The sequence below is a fragment of the Folsomia candida genome, unplaced genomic scaffold (assembly GCF_002217175.1).
Source record: "Folsomia candida strain VU population unplaced genomic scaffold, ASM221717v1 Fcan01_Sc004, whole genome shotgun sequence".
NCBI lineage: Eukaryota > Metazoa > Arthropoda > Collembola > Entomobryomorpha > Isotomidae > Folsomia > Folsomia candida.
The window spans coordinates 7,324,324-7,340,951 of NW_019091196.1; the positions used below are offsets into that span (position 1 = coordinate 7,324,324).

General features: G+C 38.6%; 3 protein-coding genes across 7 annotated transcripts; all 3 read right to left on the reverse strand.

Moving 5' to 3' along the window:
* Positions 1-95: 95 nt before the first annotated feature.
* Positions 96-3,784, reverse strand: LOC110848913. Of its 2 annotated transcripts, none has more exons than XM_035851485.1 (6): positions 3,652-3,784; positions 3,345-3,507; positions 3,198-3,274; positions 886-3,024; positions 688-804; positions 96-604 (listed from the first exon to the last, which is right to left on the reverse strand). In XM_035851485.1, exons 4-6 carry the CDS (start codon positions 2,974-2,976, stop codon positions 377-379), a joined length of 2,436 nt encoding a protein of 811 aa, XP_035707378.1. In that variant the 5' UTR covers positions 2,977-3,024; positions 3,198-3,274; positions 3,345-3,507; positions 3,652-3,784; the 3' UTR covers positions 96-376. The 2 variants fall into 2 exon arrangements, with proteins under 2 accessions (XP_035707378.1, XP_021951957.1); XM_022096265.2 differs by having other exon boundaries at positions 3,340-3,507.
* A 69-nt stretch (positions 3,785-3,853) lies between these two features.
* On the reverse strand, positions 3,854-9,774 carry LOC110848751 (F-BAR domain only protein 2). Of its 4 annotated transcripts, none has more exons than XM_022096049.2 (21): positions 9,476-9,774; positions 9,314-9,411; positions 9,083-9,245; positions 8,697-9,011; positions 8,516-8,614; positions 8,353-8,449; positions 7,949-8,272; positions 7,678-7,812; positions 7,066-7,168; positions 6,851-6,996; positions 6,653-6,783; positions 6,375-6,561; positions 6,155-6,288; positions 5,875-6,055; positions 5,708-5,799; positions 5,516-5,613; positions 5,329-5,452; positions 5,001-5,254; positions 4,815-4,932; positions 4,628-4,739; positions 3,854-4,556 (listed from the first exon to the last, which is right to left on the reverse strand). In XM_022096049.2, the coding sequence occupies exons 1-21, from the start codon at positions 9,503-9,505 to the stop codon at positions 4,477-4,479; spliced, it is 3,021 nt and encodes a 1,006-aa protein (XP_021951741.1). In that variant the 5' UTR covers positions 9,506-9,774; the 3' UTR covers positions 3,854-4,476. The 4 variants fall into 4 exon arrangements, with proteins under 4 accessions (XP_021951741.1, XP_021951740.1, XP_021951742.1 ...); XM_022096048.2 differs by having other exon boundaries at positions 7,949-8,284; XM_022096050.2 differs by lacking the exon at positions 7,678-7,812 and having other exon boundaries at positions 7,949-8,284.
* A 269-nt stretch (positions 9,775-10,043) lies between these two features.
* LOC110849249 lies at positions 10,044-11,992 on the reverse strand. The gene is made up of 4 exons (XM_022096645.2): positions 11,312-11,992; positions 11,017-11,227; positions 10,693-10,941; positions 10,044-10,494 (listed from the first exon to the last, which is right to left on the reverse strand). The coding sequence occupies exons 2-4, from the start codon at positions 11,221-11,223 to the stop codon at positions 10,276-10,278; spliced, it is 675 nt and encodes a 224-aa protein (XP_021952337.1). The 5' UTR covers positions 11,224-11,227; positions 11,312-11,992; the 3' UTR covers positions 10,044-10,275.
* Between the last annotated feature and the right edge of the window lie 4,636 nt (positions 11,993-16,628).

A 16,628-nucleotide genomic window follows, 5' to 3' on the forward strand; every position in this document is an offset into this window, starting at 1 on the left:
GAGACAGGGTTGCTTGAAAATGTAGATAAAATGTCTTTCCTTCACCACTCACCCTTTCTTTCGTGTAGACTTCGCATTAAAAGGGTTCAATAACATTTAATATATTACAACGGTTTTTAATACATCGAGCTCATTTTTTTTTACACAAAGTACAACCAAGCTATGAAATGCTAATATTAATGTGAGTATAATAGTAAAACCCGAGTACAGTACAATGATATATGCACATATACAGTGAAAAGGTACAACATTCCTTAGTTTAAACGTATCTAATCTACTTCTATAAAACGTGCAATGGTATTTTTTAAGTACATACATTTCAAACACGAAGTATTATTAGTAATACCGCAAGAACATTGTTTAAAAATGAGTTAGTTTAGTTACAAATCGAGTTAAAGTCCAAATTAGTCAAGTGAGGTAATGATATGAGATCAATGTCTGGAGATAAAAACTTGTCCATGTCAACTTCCACGCCGTTCGTGAGTGACAATTCGGTCGAGACGGGTGTGGGCGGAGGAACTATTTTACGAATGCCACCATCTTCCTTAAAAATGTAGGTGCCAAAGGGTAGATCAAGAAGGTGCGATATGAATGGGCTGTCCACCTGCATGACAAACAGTTAAAAGATGTTAAAATAATTTCATTTGATAACTTTATTAAAAATTACGAAATTGAGAGTATGCATACCTGAATGACTGGAGATGCATTTCCAAGTCGCTCCACTTCCTCTTCCTGGATCGGGTAAAATTTATCCCGTGCAATCTTTGACAACTTGTCAGCCATGTCAGATATCTCTCCACAGGTCTGCAAACACAAGGGTTTATGGATAATTAGTACAAATGATTTCCATAATACAATTGCAAGAATAACCTTATTCAAATGTACCTGATTTATACCACATAATCGTATCTGCTCTTTGACAAACTCCCAAATACTGCGTCTTTTGGGCTGACTTGAGTTGTTGTCATTCGTAATATTTTTTCCGTCATCTGCTCCTCGATGATGATGATTACCACTCAAACACGTATCGTCTCGACTTTCTTCATCCCCACTACTTCCGCTGAGACGATGATTATTTTGTTGCGGCGAAGAAGTTGAGGTTGTCGTCGGGACAGGAATACTGCAACTGTTAACACTTGTGTAGGAACTAACGTTGACACTGGAATCATGAAGATGATGCGACGACGAACTGCTGTGTGAAGTTGACGCGGCGGAGAAAAAGGTGGACACATCAGTATTGCAAATCCTTGTAGTTGAATTATTAGCGACTTGTACGTTCACGTCACACCGCGAAGTTGGTCGGGGGATTGGTGGGGATTGAAAACGGGGCCCCAAATGAGAAGTACTACTATCTCCTAAAAGATTTTCTAAAGAGTTGAACGATTGCTGTGAAGAACATGAGCCGTTTCCGATAAGCTCGTTAGGAATTTGATTCATGGAAATGGAAGCGTGGTTGAAGTCAGTCTGAAATTCCATGAAATATTCGCGCTGTTGTGGGTCTGAAGGTAAATCTTCTCGAGCAGAGTTAGAATGTTGCATGCTATTGTGATGTTCATCCCTAATGTTGCGCTCGATAAATAAAGCAGGGGAGGAGGAATCTGTCGACTCCATCGAAAATGCAGGGAGTTTTGGAGAAGTGCAATTGTCTGATAAGGTGTCAGGATTTGGGACAGATGCAATTCCTCGTCTCATAATCGGACTAAATGCTCCAATTCCCAGCGAGTCATCGTCACAATTTGAAGGAGTAAAGGGAACAGATTTGGGTTTGGGACTTGGCTGTTGTTCCTGATGATGATGTTCATCGTTTATTAAAGTTGCAGTTTTTGAAACGACTTCCGGGTCCAGAGGTTGTTGTTCCGTTGAAGTTGGGAGGGATTTCTTTGGCTTCTTCTTTCTCCCACCGCCAGTAGCTTCACTTGGATTTGGTTTCACATGGTCTGGAAACTTGTCAAAATGTTGATTAAATTTAGCATTTCCCAGATAAAACCGTTGGCACGTTTGACATTTGAACTTTTCTGGAGGTTTCCGTTTTTTTACGACTGGTGGCTGCGGTTGCTGTTGAACTTGTTGGGTATTAATGGAAGTGCTAGTGCTCGGGGCTGGACTTGATCCCCTACTAGTGTGGGCAGACGTGGTAACCCCGCTTGCACTCATCGGAGACCCAGGCATACTTCCTCCTACAATTCCTTGTGGGGTAGACACAGCCCCCAGCGTACTAGAAACAGCAGTCGCCACAGCTAAAGCCATTGTATTGGACTTTGAAACTCGCCCCGTCCTTGTGGTAGACTCCTTCATTAGAAACGCCATTTCTGCAGCTTCAGCTTTCTCTTCCGAGATGGAATTTCGTTTAGACAGCTCTGCCGTTAACTTTCGTTTAACAGGTTTCTTCTTTTTGACCACCTTTTTCTTCCGTGTTCTGGTGTTTGATGAAGGGTCCTCAGTTGAGGAATGAGTCGTCACGCCATTAGGTAAAATATTGGGAGTAGTCACAGTTATAACGTTTCCCATTGTTGCACCAAGATGTGCAGATGTTCCGACATGCATAATGGGCAAAGAGAGTGACATTGGTATCGGCAGCAGGGTGGCGGTCGGAGGTAATATTATTGTCGTTCCAGTAGTCATTTGTTGTTCTTTTGGAGCGATAAGAACGGGATGATGACTCATTTTATAATTTTCGTAAGTTGGGACGGAAACCTTCATCATAAGACCAGGAGGAAGGTTTGTTGTTGTGGCCTCGATGGTGGGTTTCTGTATTTGTTGCCCCTTAGTTTGTGGGGGTTGTTCTTCCGACTTGTTTGACTTGACATCTTCAGTAGCACCATCGTTTGGGTCGACATTATATTTCTGCAAGCGGTCTTGAAATTGCTTTGGATCAATGACATATATTTTGACCGGCCGGCCAGATAAGGCCAACTTCTTTGTAAGCGAATGGCGAGTTTCCCCTTCGGACACGATTCTTCTCTCGCTTGCAATCATCCTGGTATCTTCAGAACTTTAGTGGCAGTCAGTATTTTACAAGTTTATCTGAAATTGTAAACAAATAGTTCGCTAAAACAAGTCATTATCATTTCACTTATTATATTTTCAAAAAAGTAGGATCATAAAGGAACGGAGCTGACGACTGACGAGACAATTTAAAGCGAAAGATACAAATTTTCATATAACTAGTCATTTTGCATTATAAAAATTGAACCTACCTCCTGAGCACGGGAGCCTTCTCGTGAAATTCAGTCACAAGCTAAACTGATGAATTATTCACATTTTTTGTTAGTACCTAAATATTTTAAAACAAAATACATATATTTTTCTTAACAAAACAACTTTTTATTAATCACTTACCTTACATACTAATTCGTATCTTGTATATTGAAATTGGTATCAAAATTTGCATCCCAAAATTACGCAATCCTCATAATGTGTAATGTTCTGAGGACTCCTCTCCTGTTATCCTTCCTTCTTATAGCATCGATCGTTCCGGCCAAGTAATATATTGTAGCCGACCAAACCCTTGGATTAAAGAATAAGCAGATTAATTCAGATTATTAATTAAATACAACGACCTTGTATTACTTAGAGAGCGAAATACAACGTGCTCCAGTTTACCTTTGATTAATTGGCCTGTATAAATAATGTTATTGCTATATTACTCACCAAAAATCCAATATTCCTTCCTCGCATTCGCAGTAAGTAAGTTGTCATTTCATTTGTATCTTTTACCGTCAACACTCGACTTGCTCGGACGTAAAAAAATAGCTTGGGCAACCGGGAGCACGGCCGCGAAGGGGCATTCATTGCGGGGCAAAGTGCGAAATTTGCATGAAAATAATGCAAACTTTTCGGATTTTACATATTATTAAATTTAATCATTTATTTCGTTTCATTCTCTTCCTGTAGGTAAATATGATTGCATTTCTGCTTGAATTGTGGAATTCATACATTCAAAAATAATTAAATCTAAATAGTAAAGCTCATTAATTAAATCGATTGCTATCAAAGCTGAAAATAATGTATGTAAATTCAAAATAATCATAAATGTAAAACTAAAATAACTTTGTTCATGATTGAAAATGCGAGGTGAGTGAGTAAGTGAGCCGTGAGGTGGTTTCGTAATAATGAGATTGAAAATTAGTGTAATTAATTAATAATCGATAAGTCTTAGACATTTCTTTGAATGGATGGCGGAGTGTAAATTAAGAAGTGAAAAAAGTATTGGATAAAAATGATCAGAATGTTGAAGCTATTTAAACCATTAAGTGGCAACTATACTAATAATTATTATGTAGTTGGTAGTAATACAATAAGATAGGAATTCTACCACTTATTTTAGTAGTGGTTGTAGGTAGTTGTGTGTTTGATTCTTGAGGAGAGGAAGATAAGTTTAGATAATCCCGTATATATTTATTGGTTTCGGGTGTAGGTAGATCTTTGGTTTAGAGATAGTGGGCACTGGGACAAAGGGACGACAATTTCACTGCACTAAACTGCAACGGGTTTGCTATACTCGGGTGGAACAGCGTATCGGTTGGAATTCTCTTCAGAATCACAGATATACTTGCCTATGTAAGAGAAATTGGTTGGTTTAAGAGCTAGACCATATGTAATTACTTATGTGTCTATTTGTACTCACCAGATACAAATCGTTTCTTGACTAATGAAACTCGATATCCAGAACCAGTTAATTCAAACTCGCAACCGGACAAGGTAGAATTTTCACAGCTAAATTGTGCTGCAATCGTCCCCTGCGACAAGAACAAGGAGGCGTTGCGTTATGAATCGACCCACATAAAATTTCAAATCAAATCATAACTCATTACGTTTGAACTGGGTCCATTCGAAACATCGAAACGAGCACGAAGAGATCCGACCCCGAGGTTGTCTGATTTAGTTGACAATGTGGAGAGCTTCCAATATGCACGATTCGTAGAAGAAACCCTATTTAACCAGTTGATAACCATATTGAATCATTATGATGGGAGAAAGTTTTGGGTTGTTCTACGTACCACTGGCCACCAGGTTTTGATTGCATAGTTTTCACACCTCCATCAACCGGTGCTGCAACGCAAACTTGCGAAAGTGGGGCCTGATTTGGAGAATTTGAAGGGCTATTTTTGGCAGCGACAACTTCAGACTGGCTTGGCTCCATTGCTCGACCATTGTATTTGTAATCGATCCGAAGATCAGTTTGTTGGGTTTCGCATTTCCAGAACGCTACTAAATGAAGAGGGCAAGATGCTGCTCCTGGCTTTGGCTTAATCTGCAAAGCATAATTTCAAAATAAGAAGAGTTACGAATTCACTAATTAAAAGTATGCATATAGTTAATTCGTACCTGATATTTTAGTATGTCGACATTAAAATACGACGCATTAGGATTTTGTTCGGCATGATTCTTCAGTAAAATAGTTAAGGCACTCATGTCAAATTCGAAATGCAGCACGTCTCCAACAGAATCACTGTAACAGATCAATCATTATTACATAACATAATATTTAAAATACCGAATAGAGAACACTTACACTTTTACGAGATTTTTGTTAGAAATCAAGTTTTCCAATCGTTGCTTGCTGCAAACTTGAAAACTTAGCTGCGAAGGGGAAGGATTGTTAGCGAACACCTGAAATAAATATTCAGGTTGTTAGATAGTGTAAAATTCTCCCCATTTAGTTTTGAACCCATGCTAGGAAAATTTGAGAGAATAATTTTTGTACTTGAATAATTCCGGCAGGGAAAGAGACCATCATGTCCCCAGTCATTTTTACTTTACACTGGTTTTCATCGTTCCCTTTGAAGTAAGCGTGAACTATTTCAAAATAAAATTAACTTCTAAACATTTATCTATACAGAAAGGGCATTATTGAAAAATGATAATCCTTACCAATTTCGTGGAATGCAATTGCGATGGGTATTGTGTCTGACATTCCGAGAGTTAATGGGGACGGCCCTCGTGATCCACTTATGTGACTCCCAATACTTTTTGTTTCCAAACTTGCAACACTTTCAGTTCTTGAAACTACTGGAGAGGGAGAGCTCGTATTGCGTTGAGGGAATAAGGGTATCTAAAACACGTAAAATAATTAGTATTATTTTATAGCATAACAAAACAATAAGGAATTGAACTTTTATATAGTTCTAGTGAAACTCCAACCAATACGCACCTCAGGTCTTGGTCTAGATGGAGGACGAGGAATGGACATGGTCCCTCCAGATGTAGGAGTAGATCTAGATATGTAAGTCTTTGGTGGCAGTGATGGCTGCATTTCGCCAATTTCTGCAAATAGATCCCCCAATTCTATGAAATTAAACAAAAATATTTATACCCAATTTAATACACAAACAACTATAAACAATAAACAATTGCAAGAACTAATAACTAACCTCCATAGTTGGAAGAAGGGTCATTGGAAGAGTTACAATTTGGACTAGTTTTACTACCGTGTGCAGGCAATGAGGGACTGAGGGGAGCGTAGGGATAGCGAGGAGGAGGGGACGTACTCCCAATCTGTTGCGATACCGAATGAGACCGTTTCATCTGGGCGTCTGCATCAATGACTATTTTTCGGCCCTGCGTAAACAATAATAATGTGGATAAGAATGCACGCGTAATAAAACATGTGAATGTAAACAATAATTATTAAGTAGGTTATTTAGGTTACCGGAAGTGCTGTAGAAGACAGAGTTAAATTTTCCACTGTAGTACGAAGTTCGTCAACACTAGCACTTAGTGGAGCTGTCCCGTTAGTGAGGGGCTTGATTTCCACATGCAGTCGTTTTTCAGGCGCTTCATCTAGATTAAATCGATTGGTTTGATTTGTGAATTAAAATACTGTGTTAATAGTGTTATTTGTGTCTACCAGAATCGGTGTCGGAACTTGAATAAAATTTGCTAGCATCCTCTTCCCAAACGTCCTTTGGTCGAATTGTGAAACCTTCAGCGTCAACCTTTGGCGAATTCGTACTTACTTCGGCAACCGAGGAATTGGCGATACTAGTTTCACTCCTAGTGTATAAAAAATAGAGTCAGATTTGCAAGTATGCTTGCAACGATGGTATGAAAATCGTTACTTACTGATTTTGAGATGCATTTCCCGTATCTTCCTGACTCGTCGACTCTTCCTTGTCCTTTTTCTTCCCCTTGTCTTTTTTCTTACCCCTCCTACTCCTCAAAAACCCTGGACACCATCACATGAAAATGTTACTTTGACCGAAGCAATCACAAATTATTTCCATAATCAATCATCCAATATAATAAAATGAAAACTACAAGATCAAGAACTAATTGAGGCGTGCAACAGCCTACTAGTTCTATATAGTGTAATAGAAAGCTAGTGTGTGGTTGGTGTGGATTGCCGGTAACTAACTATTTATTTTTAAAGCAAGGTATCAGGCAGAAAACCCGTTTTAAACCGTTGAAGCGAGCACGTGATTTTTATCTAAAATGCTCTAGTGCAAAAATGAAGTATTTTTTTGCGAATCTTGGTCTCCCACCTCCTCCTCTGTAAAGCGTATTTGCTCCGTCCATAAAAGCCAATAATGCAGTGCTGCTGAATAAATAATAAATTGATAGAAAAATAAGTAGAAAAAAGCAGGCTTATTTCATCTGAATGAAAATATCTACTCGTCTAAACATATTTAAAGGGTTTGTTTAACAGCAATTGATGTACAACATAACATTGATTACATTTTGATCCCCTGTTGCTTGTTCTGGACAGAGTTGTCTGGCCGGTGGTGGGATTTCCAACCTCTACTTTAGTAGCCGTAGAGGTAGAAGTGCTTGTTAAATCAACACCTTTCGTAGGTATGCTGCTTTTACTACCTGTGTGCAAAATACCAACAACAACGGTGTGAACAGGCAACATACAAAAACAAAGAAGAGCAATTGTACTCATAAACATGGTGTAGCGAGTACGGCAGAACATTGCTTTGAAGCACGTAGCCCTTGGAGGACATACCCTGGGATTGAGGAATGAAAAGGTTAAGGAGGGAAGTTGTTCTGCGTGATCCCTTGCTTGACCGATCTCCTACTGGCATTGACACAGAACTGGAAGTGGAGACTGTAGTCATGTCGTTACCTTCAAAGATCTTCTCACTAGTTGCCACAGTAGAAGATGTACTAGTATTATTAGGAAGAACTGTAATTGTTGAAGGTGGTGGAAGTGCTGTTGTTCCAGACGTTGTCTTTTCTTTAGTTTCTCCCAGGGAAGACTTGTCCTCGGAAGAACCGCTGTGGCTGATTTCAAAATTAATCAGGGTGTCATCAATTTCACCACTAGCACCTGGAATGTAAACTAATAAGAGTAATGCACTACTATAACTAATCCATCACGAGGAAAATATGATAGTAAATATATATTACTAGGTTTAGAATTTCCTGTCGCTTTTAATCGCACCATCTGCTGCAAAAGTTCCTCTACAGTCAGGGTGGAACACTCATTTCGAAACTCATAGTGAACCTGCAAGTAGATTATTTTTTCTATCGGTGCAATTGATACTTCAAACTAAATGCATAATCAACTAACCTGGCCGATCGATTCGTGATTGTTGTCGATTGCATTAGAATACGAATCCATAAACCCTTTCATTTTTTCAAGATAGAAAATTTCAACGTCTTGAAAACGCTAGAGAATAAATGTACAAATTAAATATACATAAATCGCTAAAATATTATACACGTCGAGATAGACTCTATGTCACGCGCACTCGGCAGGATTCCGTCATTTTCGAAACGTAATCTTCGGTGCAAATTTGATACTTTTCCACCCAAGCCTTGTACTCTTCATGTGCCTTCTTCATCCTTGCTTCAGCCTTTTCTAGCTCCTTCTGTGGAACGTTATCCTGTTTTTGACACTTTTCCAGTTCTAAGTATCTCTGCATGTAAATTGCTTTGGTTTTGGAGACCATCGCTTTGGAATTTTGATACATTTGGACCGATTCTACCGTTCCACTTTCGCTCTCCTTTACTAATTTGTACTGTTTCTGAAGCTCTTCTGCATAAATGAGCAACTCTTTGACGAGCTGTTAATAAATAAATTATTCAGAAATGGTCAATACTGTGTTGAGCAAAAAACAACTGCTAATAACAATACCTCCTCAATCTTTTGCACCATGTGGGTGTGGGCGGATGACAGTTTTTCTGATAAATTCTTGAGAGCTTGCCACATAGGAGAGAAGGAGCCGTTAGGGGTCCCATTGCTCGCGATTTTTGCCAATTTCCCAAGAGCTTTGGAATGTGATTCTTCCAGGGAAGACCTGCAAACCGAAATTGATAACGTTAACTTTCCCTCGCCTGACACTTATCATTATTGGTTAGTTATTACCTCTCCTTGAGAAACTCTGCAACCTCTTTTGTATTAACAACTCCTGATTTGGCATTTTGGAAGAGCACCTCTATTCCCGTCGATTTCTGACCTTCTCCCTAAAAAAAATATAACTTGACTTGAAATCTTCCCTTGATCTCCACCAGATAACGATACACTTACCCAAAAATAGTCGCTAAAGTCGACCGTCATCTTGTTCCATCCCTCGCACGTAGTCACCTTTTCTTGATTGTTATCTTTTCACTTTGCTTGGCACCAGTACCACCACCACGGAAGAAAACTAACTAAGTAAACGTATAACAGTTGACGATAAGCAAAAAAATCACGACATGGGAACAAAATACAAAATGTGTTCAGATAAGTAGTTATCTATGATAAAGTTGCTGCTATAATTTTTATGCGAGAGAAGAAGAAACTCCCTTCCTTCCTGCTGGATTTGGTAGGGATTTCAGTTTCACAATGAGATTAGTGAGATACAAAGCAAAGGAGAGATCTCGACCCGCTTGGCGAACTGCGTTCTATGAGCTGAATTTTGTTTCACTACTTGAGACGAAGTTGAGACTGTCTCAAAATTGGGGTAAAAATGAGACTTGTAGTAATTAGTGGTTATCTTTATTCATTACCTTATCGGCAGTGTTACCGGATAAGCGGGAAATTGCATGAACTTGTTTTTGGCAGTAGTAAAATTAGTGAAATGTTTTTTCAATATAGATTATTTCAACAATACACCATGAAATTTATTTTGTATAAAATTATTTAAAAAACTTTATTGTTAAAATTGTTAATTATTAATAAAATGCAATCAATAACAATAAGAATAATAATAATGTTTACGTCATGATGTCAAATTTGCGAAGTAGAGCAAAATGTAGTTGTCAACTTTTTGCATCTTCACCATCGACGTACTCGTCGTCACTTTTACATACATTTTGAACACGAGGATAACAAATTGTTACACAATTTTAGACATAAGTATTTGGATCTTTCCACGCACTGTACATAAAGACGACCCAGCAGAAGGGGAGGAGGAGAAGGAAATCGGTACCCGTCACCGATAAGAATACGATAATCGGGGTCGAAATTTGCAACTCGTTCGTCATGATGCACAGAAAGGCTCCCCCGATGGCACAGATAATCAAAACGTGGGCAATAACCCAAATTCTGGAGACCGTTCGACCACCCTAAAATCATAGAAAGTAGAATCATTAGTGCAGGAAATGAGTTAATTTACGAGATTTGAGGAGAGCGTTGAAGTACTAATGACTTTTCAACACTTGAACGAAGGAAACAAAACTCATTACAGAGTTGTGAGGTGTTTTTGAGGTTTTGTCTCAAGTTTTATGGATTGAAACCAGTTAAACCCACATGTTTCAACTTACCCCTTCCGTCGCAAGGAGAAGCCACAAAGATAAGAAGAATTGGCAAACGCCTCCGATAAACCCGGTGGCAGAGCAAGCCGTAAGAATTCTGTAGATGACATCAAGGTCGTAAAGACCCGTCGTCCCTCCGAAAAAGGTGTTCACTTGTGACAGCAAATTATTCGCCGTGACCAATGTGGGATTTCGCCAATCTTGAATCGATCTGTGTAGCACCCAACCACACACCCCGATCGATCCTATCCCGAGTAACTGCAATGTCACAAGAAGTAATTGAAATTTGTGGCAAAAAGTTTATGAAGAAGTTAGTTACTGAATTTTAATTACGATTGAGAACAAGGCGACCACTTTTACTCCAGCGACGACCGGGACACAGTCGGGTTCTTGCTTGCGACGCCTCACGACAGGGGCTCTGTGTTCCTGGGGTGGAAATTGCATCTGCATCTGGTGCTGTTTCTTAGTGCCTGACCATTGTACTGCGGAATCTGGTCGGGGGGATTTTTCATGATGACCGTTTTGATGGTGGGAACTCATTTTTCTGTAATATTTTTTAAAATCGGTATAGAATTCGAACCCGTTATTATTTAGGTGTAAAAAAGTGCGTATAATTGTATCGCCTTACCTGCAATTTATTTACTGTTGTCGTAATTTAATTGCAAACGAAACAAAATTAACGTCACTTCCAATGCCACGAGATCTTAAAAATCACACTAAAACTGACTTGGATAATAATCCCACACTACTTGCTTCAATCCAACTTCTAGTTAATATTCACCCAACAACGCTGCGTATATGATAAATATTACAGATCTCTGTAGAAGAAATATCCTTTACTGATTTTAGTCGAGGGTGACGTTACGTTACGAAATTTTAGCACTTCTCGTTTCAAGTGATTTCACAACCTTCCCAAATGGTAAACACTTCATATGAACATATAGAGAAAACAATAAAACGAAATAGTTTATATGATTGTGTTTGGATTGTTAACTCTTTTTTTACGTCTTTCTATATACGTGTAACTCTTAATATTGAATGTCAACTTCTCAAATTTAACCGTTATTTAATGATATTTTCTTTTTGCCACTGTACAATAAACTGTATCGTAAACTAGCAAATTATATCGGCAAACACGAAATAAATATTGAGGCAGAAATATTATTGGGACAAGAAAAGTATGAACAAGTCCTGGACCAATTTCGCTACTGAACCAAACCACCCAAAAATGAGACTGTGTTATTGTGACAAAAATTTTAACAAAGGTTTGACTCAACCTGACTCAGCCAAGTTTACCGAATGAATAGTTAGTCAAGTAGTCGGAGGAAGGAGGTACATACATTAAATGTTGATGAGATTTTGAGACGAGGATGGCGTATAAGATGAGTAATTTACGCTATACATAAGTCATTACGATGCTATATACGAAAAAGTAATGTAAAGGTGAAATATGCTCAAGTGTGAATCTTGATGAGATGAATGAGCTGGCGTAAAGCAAAGTTCTTGTGTGTTTAGTTAGGTCTCCTCGGGATTATTAAATATTTTAGACCGAGCTAAACTTGGGTCTCTGAATTCTTAACATGTACGTACTTACAATTGGCTAATTTGGCGCTGAAATAATTTTCTGGCTGAAATGAACTTCACATCAGCCGAGTCATTCAAATCCAGATAAACGTAACGATAGGTTAATTGAGATGAAGGTGGGGGGTCAATTAAAAGTGGTGAAGATGACGATGACAAGAATATCTGTCTTGTTAAAAATCTTATTGCAACAAAAAGTGACGACCGTGTGTGTTGCATAACATTTCCCTTTAAAGGGGCTCGTCATCCTATTTGATTATTGAATACATGCAAAATAAGTAATAAGGAAATTACACGCATCCTCTACCAATTTTTGGTCTCTTATTAATTTCGCCATCATCACCATCATCTCTTTCCGTTCCGTGAATAATGTTTATCCTCGACTATTATGTGTCAGCAAATGAAACGCATTCGTCCAAGGTGGGGTTTAAAATGTGTAATTTATGGCATTCCGTTTTCGTCATCGTCACTTTTCATTTTCATCCTGTGTGTATGAGAAACGTGCATAAATAACTGCATTAAAATACTTAATGGTGTTTAAAATGGAGACTCCATTTGAAGAATGGGTGCACTTTTATGATCATTGCGTGGTGATCAATTCGTATTGTATGTAGCTTTGCAACTTTAAGATTTGCAAAACAATTTCATGTGACTCACTTTGCAAATTTTGTTTAATTAGCATCAATTAGAATACATAATTTCTTTTGTGCCAAAACCCATACGTAAACACTAAATTTTTCTACAAACCTATTTTCGTTGACTGGACAGGCTGACTCATAAGAATATTTGCATTGTTTTCTTGTGCCCAAAAAGTATAATGGTCTGACGTGTGCTAATTACGTTAAATTTGTGCTTTTTACTTAACTGTGCATGAGATGAATCATGCTTGGGAAGTGAGCAGGCTTATTTATTGTGGCCAAATTAGGTATTAGACTGTCTCTCCTTTTTCCAGATTTATTGTCATATGAATTTTTTATCTCGTGAAAATGGAGCCAAGCTTGACATTTGACATGACATGATCCCCAAATACAAATATGTCACTCTTAATAAGACAATCTCGTCGCACTAAAATTCCCTGCTGTGCTTATGTTGTTGAGGTTTCTCGTAAATTCGTATCGATTTTTCCCCTATTTACCCTCCTTATATAAAATTGATGTCTGGGTTGTTGTTGCGTAACAAGAAATATATTTATAACCAGACCACCGATAACGAAACGTATTCTATTTTTTGCAAGGGTGAGGAGCAGGGAATCAGAGAATGCATAATGTTATGTGACATCCCTTTCCTTCTGTCAATCCACACTTTTCACACTTGGAGAGGAGGAAAAGCTGTTCTCGGGACAATCCTCTCGGGACATGTTCACCTTGCATCATAAATATGTCGATGTATACATGGATCTTGCCAAATAGGTTTATACACTTATTTACAGCGTCTACATACTCCCTCGAGAATAAATATGGGCAAAATTCAGGCCGGAATCTAAAATCAGGATCAGAAAGAGAAGTCTGCTGCAAATATATTCATTTCTACATAGGAAATCTACTTGGTCTGGAGAAAGTTTCATGAATTTTTTAAAATTTGAAATTTCGTGTATGTAATTTATGAGCAGATTTCCCGTGGTCACAAGTGGAAAAAATTATTCTGGAATTCATATTGTGAATTTATACATTCAGAGAGGAGCGTCTTCTTCTTCTGTCACGAAGTTGTGTAGTTAATGGGATTCTCTAGTTTGAGTAGTTAAGGGTGCTCTATATTCGATGACGTCTGTCGATGTAAATCATCAAGAAAAGATGTCAGTCAAACCAAACCACCAGGATCGAGGGAAAGCAACCTAGACTTGACTTGAGTTGGAGAAAGCAACAATCACAACCATAGCAAGCAGACGTAGGACTCTTCTTATGTGTGACACACAATTGAGAAAATTTAGTCGAGCCTTTCTCCACGAGACACAATGGACACGAACCAACCAACTAAACCGTCGCCAAGCCGGGATATAGATGCAGAAGAAGAAATCAAATCTACTTCATCCTCATGAACCATTCAATTCATAGGAAAAGTTGGTTCTTGCTTAACGAATGTGTGTACATGTTTTGTTGTGTAAGTACTTACAAAATCCTGCCGAACCATTTTTAGGCTTCACCAAACCTGAATAAGTATCTATTTTGCTAAGATTTTGCTAAATTGGGATGAAAATCCTATTGCGAAATGTATGTATAATTCTTCGTTCTTGTCATCTCCTTCTCTTTCTCTGGGCAAAATTCGATTCAGATTTCTCTCCCCCTTCAAGAAAATTCCTTAGAGCAAACCTCTGTCGCGTAAATAAATAATAATGCTGCAGCATAATCAGCGTCCCGTGTTTCGTCGTCTTCTTCAGTCTGAGGAGCATTTTAGGATTTTCTACGACTCGAATAAAACGTGGATTTCATCTGTCCTCCTGGTCGCGAAAGAATCGTGGGAATTATAACAGGAGAATTTAACAAGAAATAGGACGAGGAGAAAGTAAACTAAATAAAATCTCACAATCGATGTACAGATGCGGAATTTGGACCACAAAACTACTAAACTTGAGGAATTTCGTCTATTTGCACTCTTCCCTGAGAAAGAACAAAGAACGGAGTGAAAGCTGACCTGTATTCTGAGAAGACTGCTGAAGATCTGACTATCTCTCATCCAAGAACAAGCCCCGGTTTAACTCGCTTTCTTCTTCCTGAGTGCTTCTCAAATCCCAAATTGTTAAAAGGCAAGCAACGGCACGGACGTAGGAAAGGATACTCCGGAACTTTGAACGTGTGCTATTTGTGACGAGAATCACGTTTCTCCAACAGAATAATAATTCCCTTCGAGAAGAGCATGATTGTTTTCCTATTTAGCCGACGGGATAAGAAGAATATGTATTTAGCATGTAAAATCGTAATGGGATGATTCCTCGTGGTTTTAGAGATGTTCCATTCTCCCGTATTTCTCCAAGTTGTTGCAAAAGTTACCAGAATTTCACAATCCAATGGCATCCTATATAATTTATTTTATTTTATGGCGCAATAAATTCGTGTATGCTTGAAACCCTTGAGAATTATAATTATTTATGCAGCCAACAAACTCCTCTGTCCCGTCCCCCAAGTTATTTTCAATCCATAACCTTTCAAATGGCCTGGGAATTATGTATGATGACATGAAATCATGTTCCTCCACTCGGCTCTGGAATCAAAATCAGTGAAGAAACGCCAACCTGTGCGGATTCTCCTTAAGTACATATTTGAGTTTCGCATTGAGCACGATGTCGAGCTAAAGTGTGTGTGTGGGATGAAATGAGTGAGGTGGTGTGGAAACATTAGTCAAGTAACATAGAGCACTGCAGGTTTGGTAGAGTGGGTCAAAATTAAAGTGAAAGCAGGAGGAGAAATTCCAAACCGAAAACCAAAAGGAAAGCCATGCAATACTTGCGCTTCAGTGGGTCGTGTAATGTGAGGCGTATACCATCGTCCGCCGCTGGGCCATTATTATGACTACCACCACCAGTCTCAGTCTGCAGAGGAATGTCCCTCCTTGAGGAGAAAGTGGTGGACTCGTAAAACCAAACCACACATTTCAAGGCAAGACTACTTTCTCCTTCCAAATCCTGTAACGAGTCGGTACTAACGACCCGGCACCCAACTTTTATAATAATTATGATCTTTATGAATTCCTAATTGCGGGATTACTTTTACCCTTTTGGTTTCATCCCGCAGCTTTGAGAATGATGATAAGTAAACAAGCCGTAAATTAGTGGGGGGACTCTCTTTGAAGTCGATAAATGTAAAATAAATCTGGATGAGGTAGATTTGGCTATAAATCTGGCTTCATTGCCGACTGCCTCAAGCAGCGGGGACAGGATTGATGAATGCGGGGAGGATTTGGAAGAAATTTTGCATTTCTTTCTTTTCAGAAACGCCGTGTAGAAAAAAGTTTTATTCGAAATGAAGTAAATAATTTACTGGGGAAGAAATATACCCAAGATACATATGCAATTTCCTGTCGGCAATGCAGGCCACGCCATCACCGCCTCTCCCACGGCACTGTTATTTATCGATAACAATAATAAATTCTATGATAAACAACAGTTCCCTGATCGGATACACATCGCACGCGATAAGCCTCCATATTTATCTTCTTATCAGCAGGAGTGGTAAAAGTACCTGGTAAAAGCTCTCGACATTGGAGCGAGCGAACACGAACACGAGTCGCTTATCCATCCATACATTGTCAAAAAATGAAGTTATCATAGATATGTACTTACCACTGACCATGTATTTAATGTTTTTGACCATGTCATATCTCGCAAATATTTTTGCGATACTGGTTATCGGTTGTCGTTCGTTTTGTGATGA

Coding starts and splice junctions, on each gene's coding strand:
- LOC110848751 (XM_022096048.2), bottom strand. CDS start 9,505: ATGACGGTCGACTTTAGCGACTATTTTTGG. Junction 6,562..6,652: donor TGTCTTCTACAGCACTTCCG/GTAACCTAAATA, acceptor TTGTTTACGCAG/GGCCGAAAAATAGTCATTGA. Junction 6,056..6,154: donor CATCTAGACCAAGACCTGAG/GTGCGTATTGGT, acceptor TACGTGTTTTAG/ATACCCTTATTCCCTCAACG.
- LOC110849249 (XM_022096645.2), bottom strand. CDS start 11,223: ATGAGTTCCCACCATCAAAACGGTCATCATGAAAAATCCCCCCGACCA. Junction 10,942..11,016: donor TGGTCGCCTTGTTCTCAATC/GTAATTAAAATT, acceptor GTGACATTGCAG/TTACTCGGGATAGGATCGAT. Junction 10,495..10,692: donor TTCTCCTTGCGACGGAAGGG/GTAAGTTGAAAC, acceptor CTATGATTTTAG/GGTGGTCGAACGGTCTCCAG.
- LOC110848913 (XM_035851485.1), bottom strand. CDS start 2,976: ATGATTGCAAGCGAGAGAAGAATCGTGTCCGAAGGGGAAACTCGCCAT. Junction 805..885: donor GATTATGTGGTATAAATCAG/GTACATTTGAAT, acceptor TTGTGTTTGCAG/ACCTGTGGAGAGATATCTGA. Junction 605..687: donor ATGCATCTCCAGTCATTCAG/GTATGCATACTC, acceptor TTTGTCATGCAG/GTGGACAGCCCATTCATATC.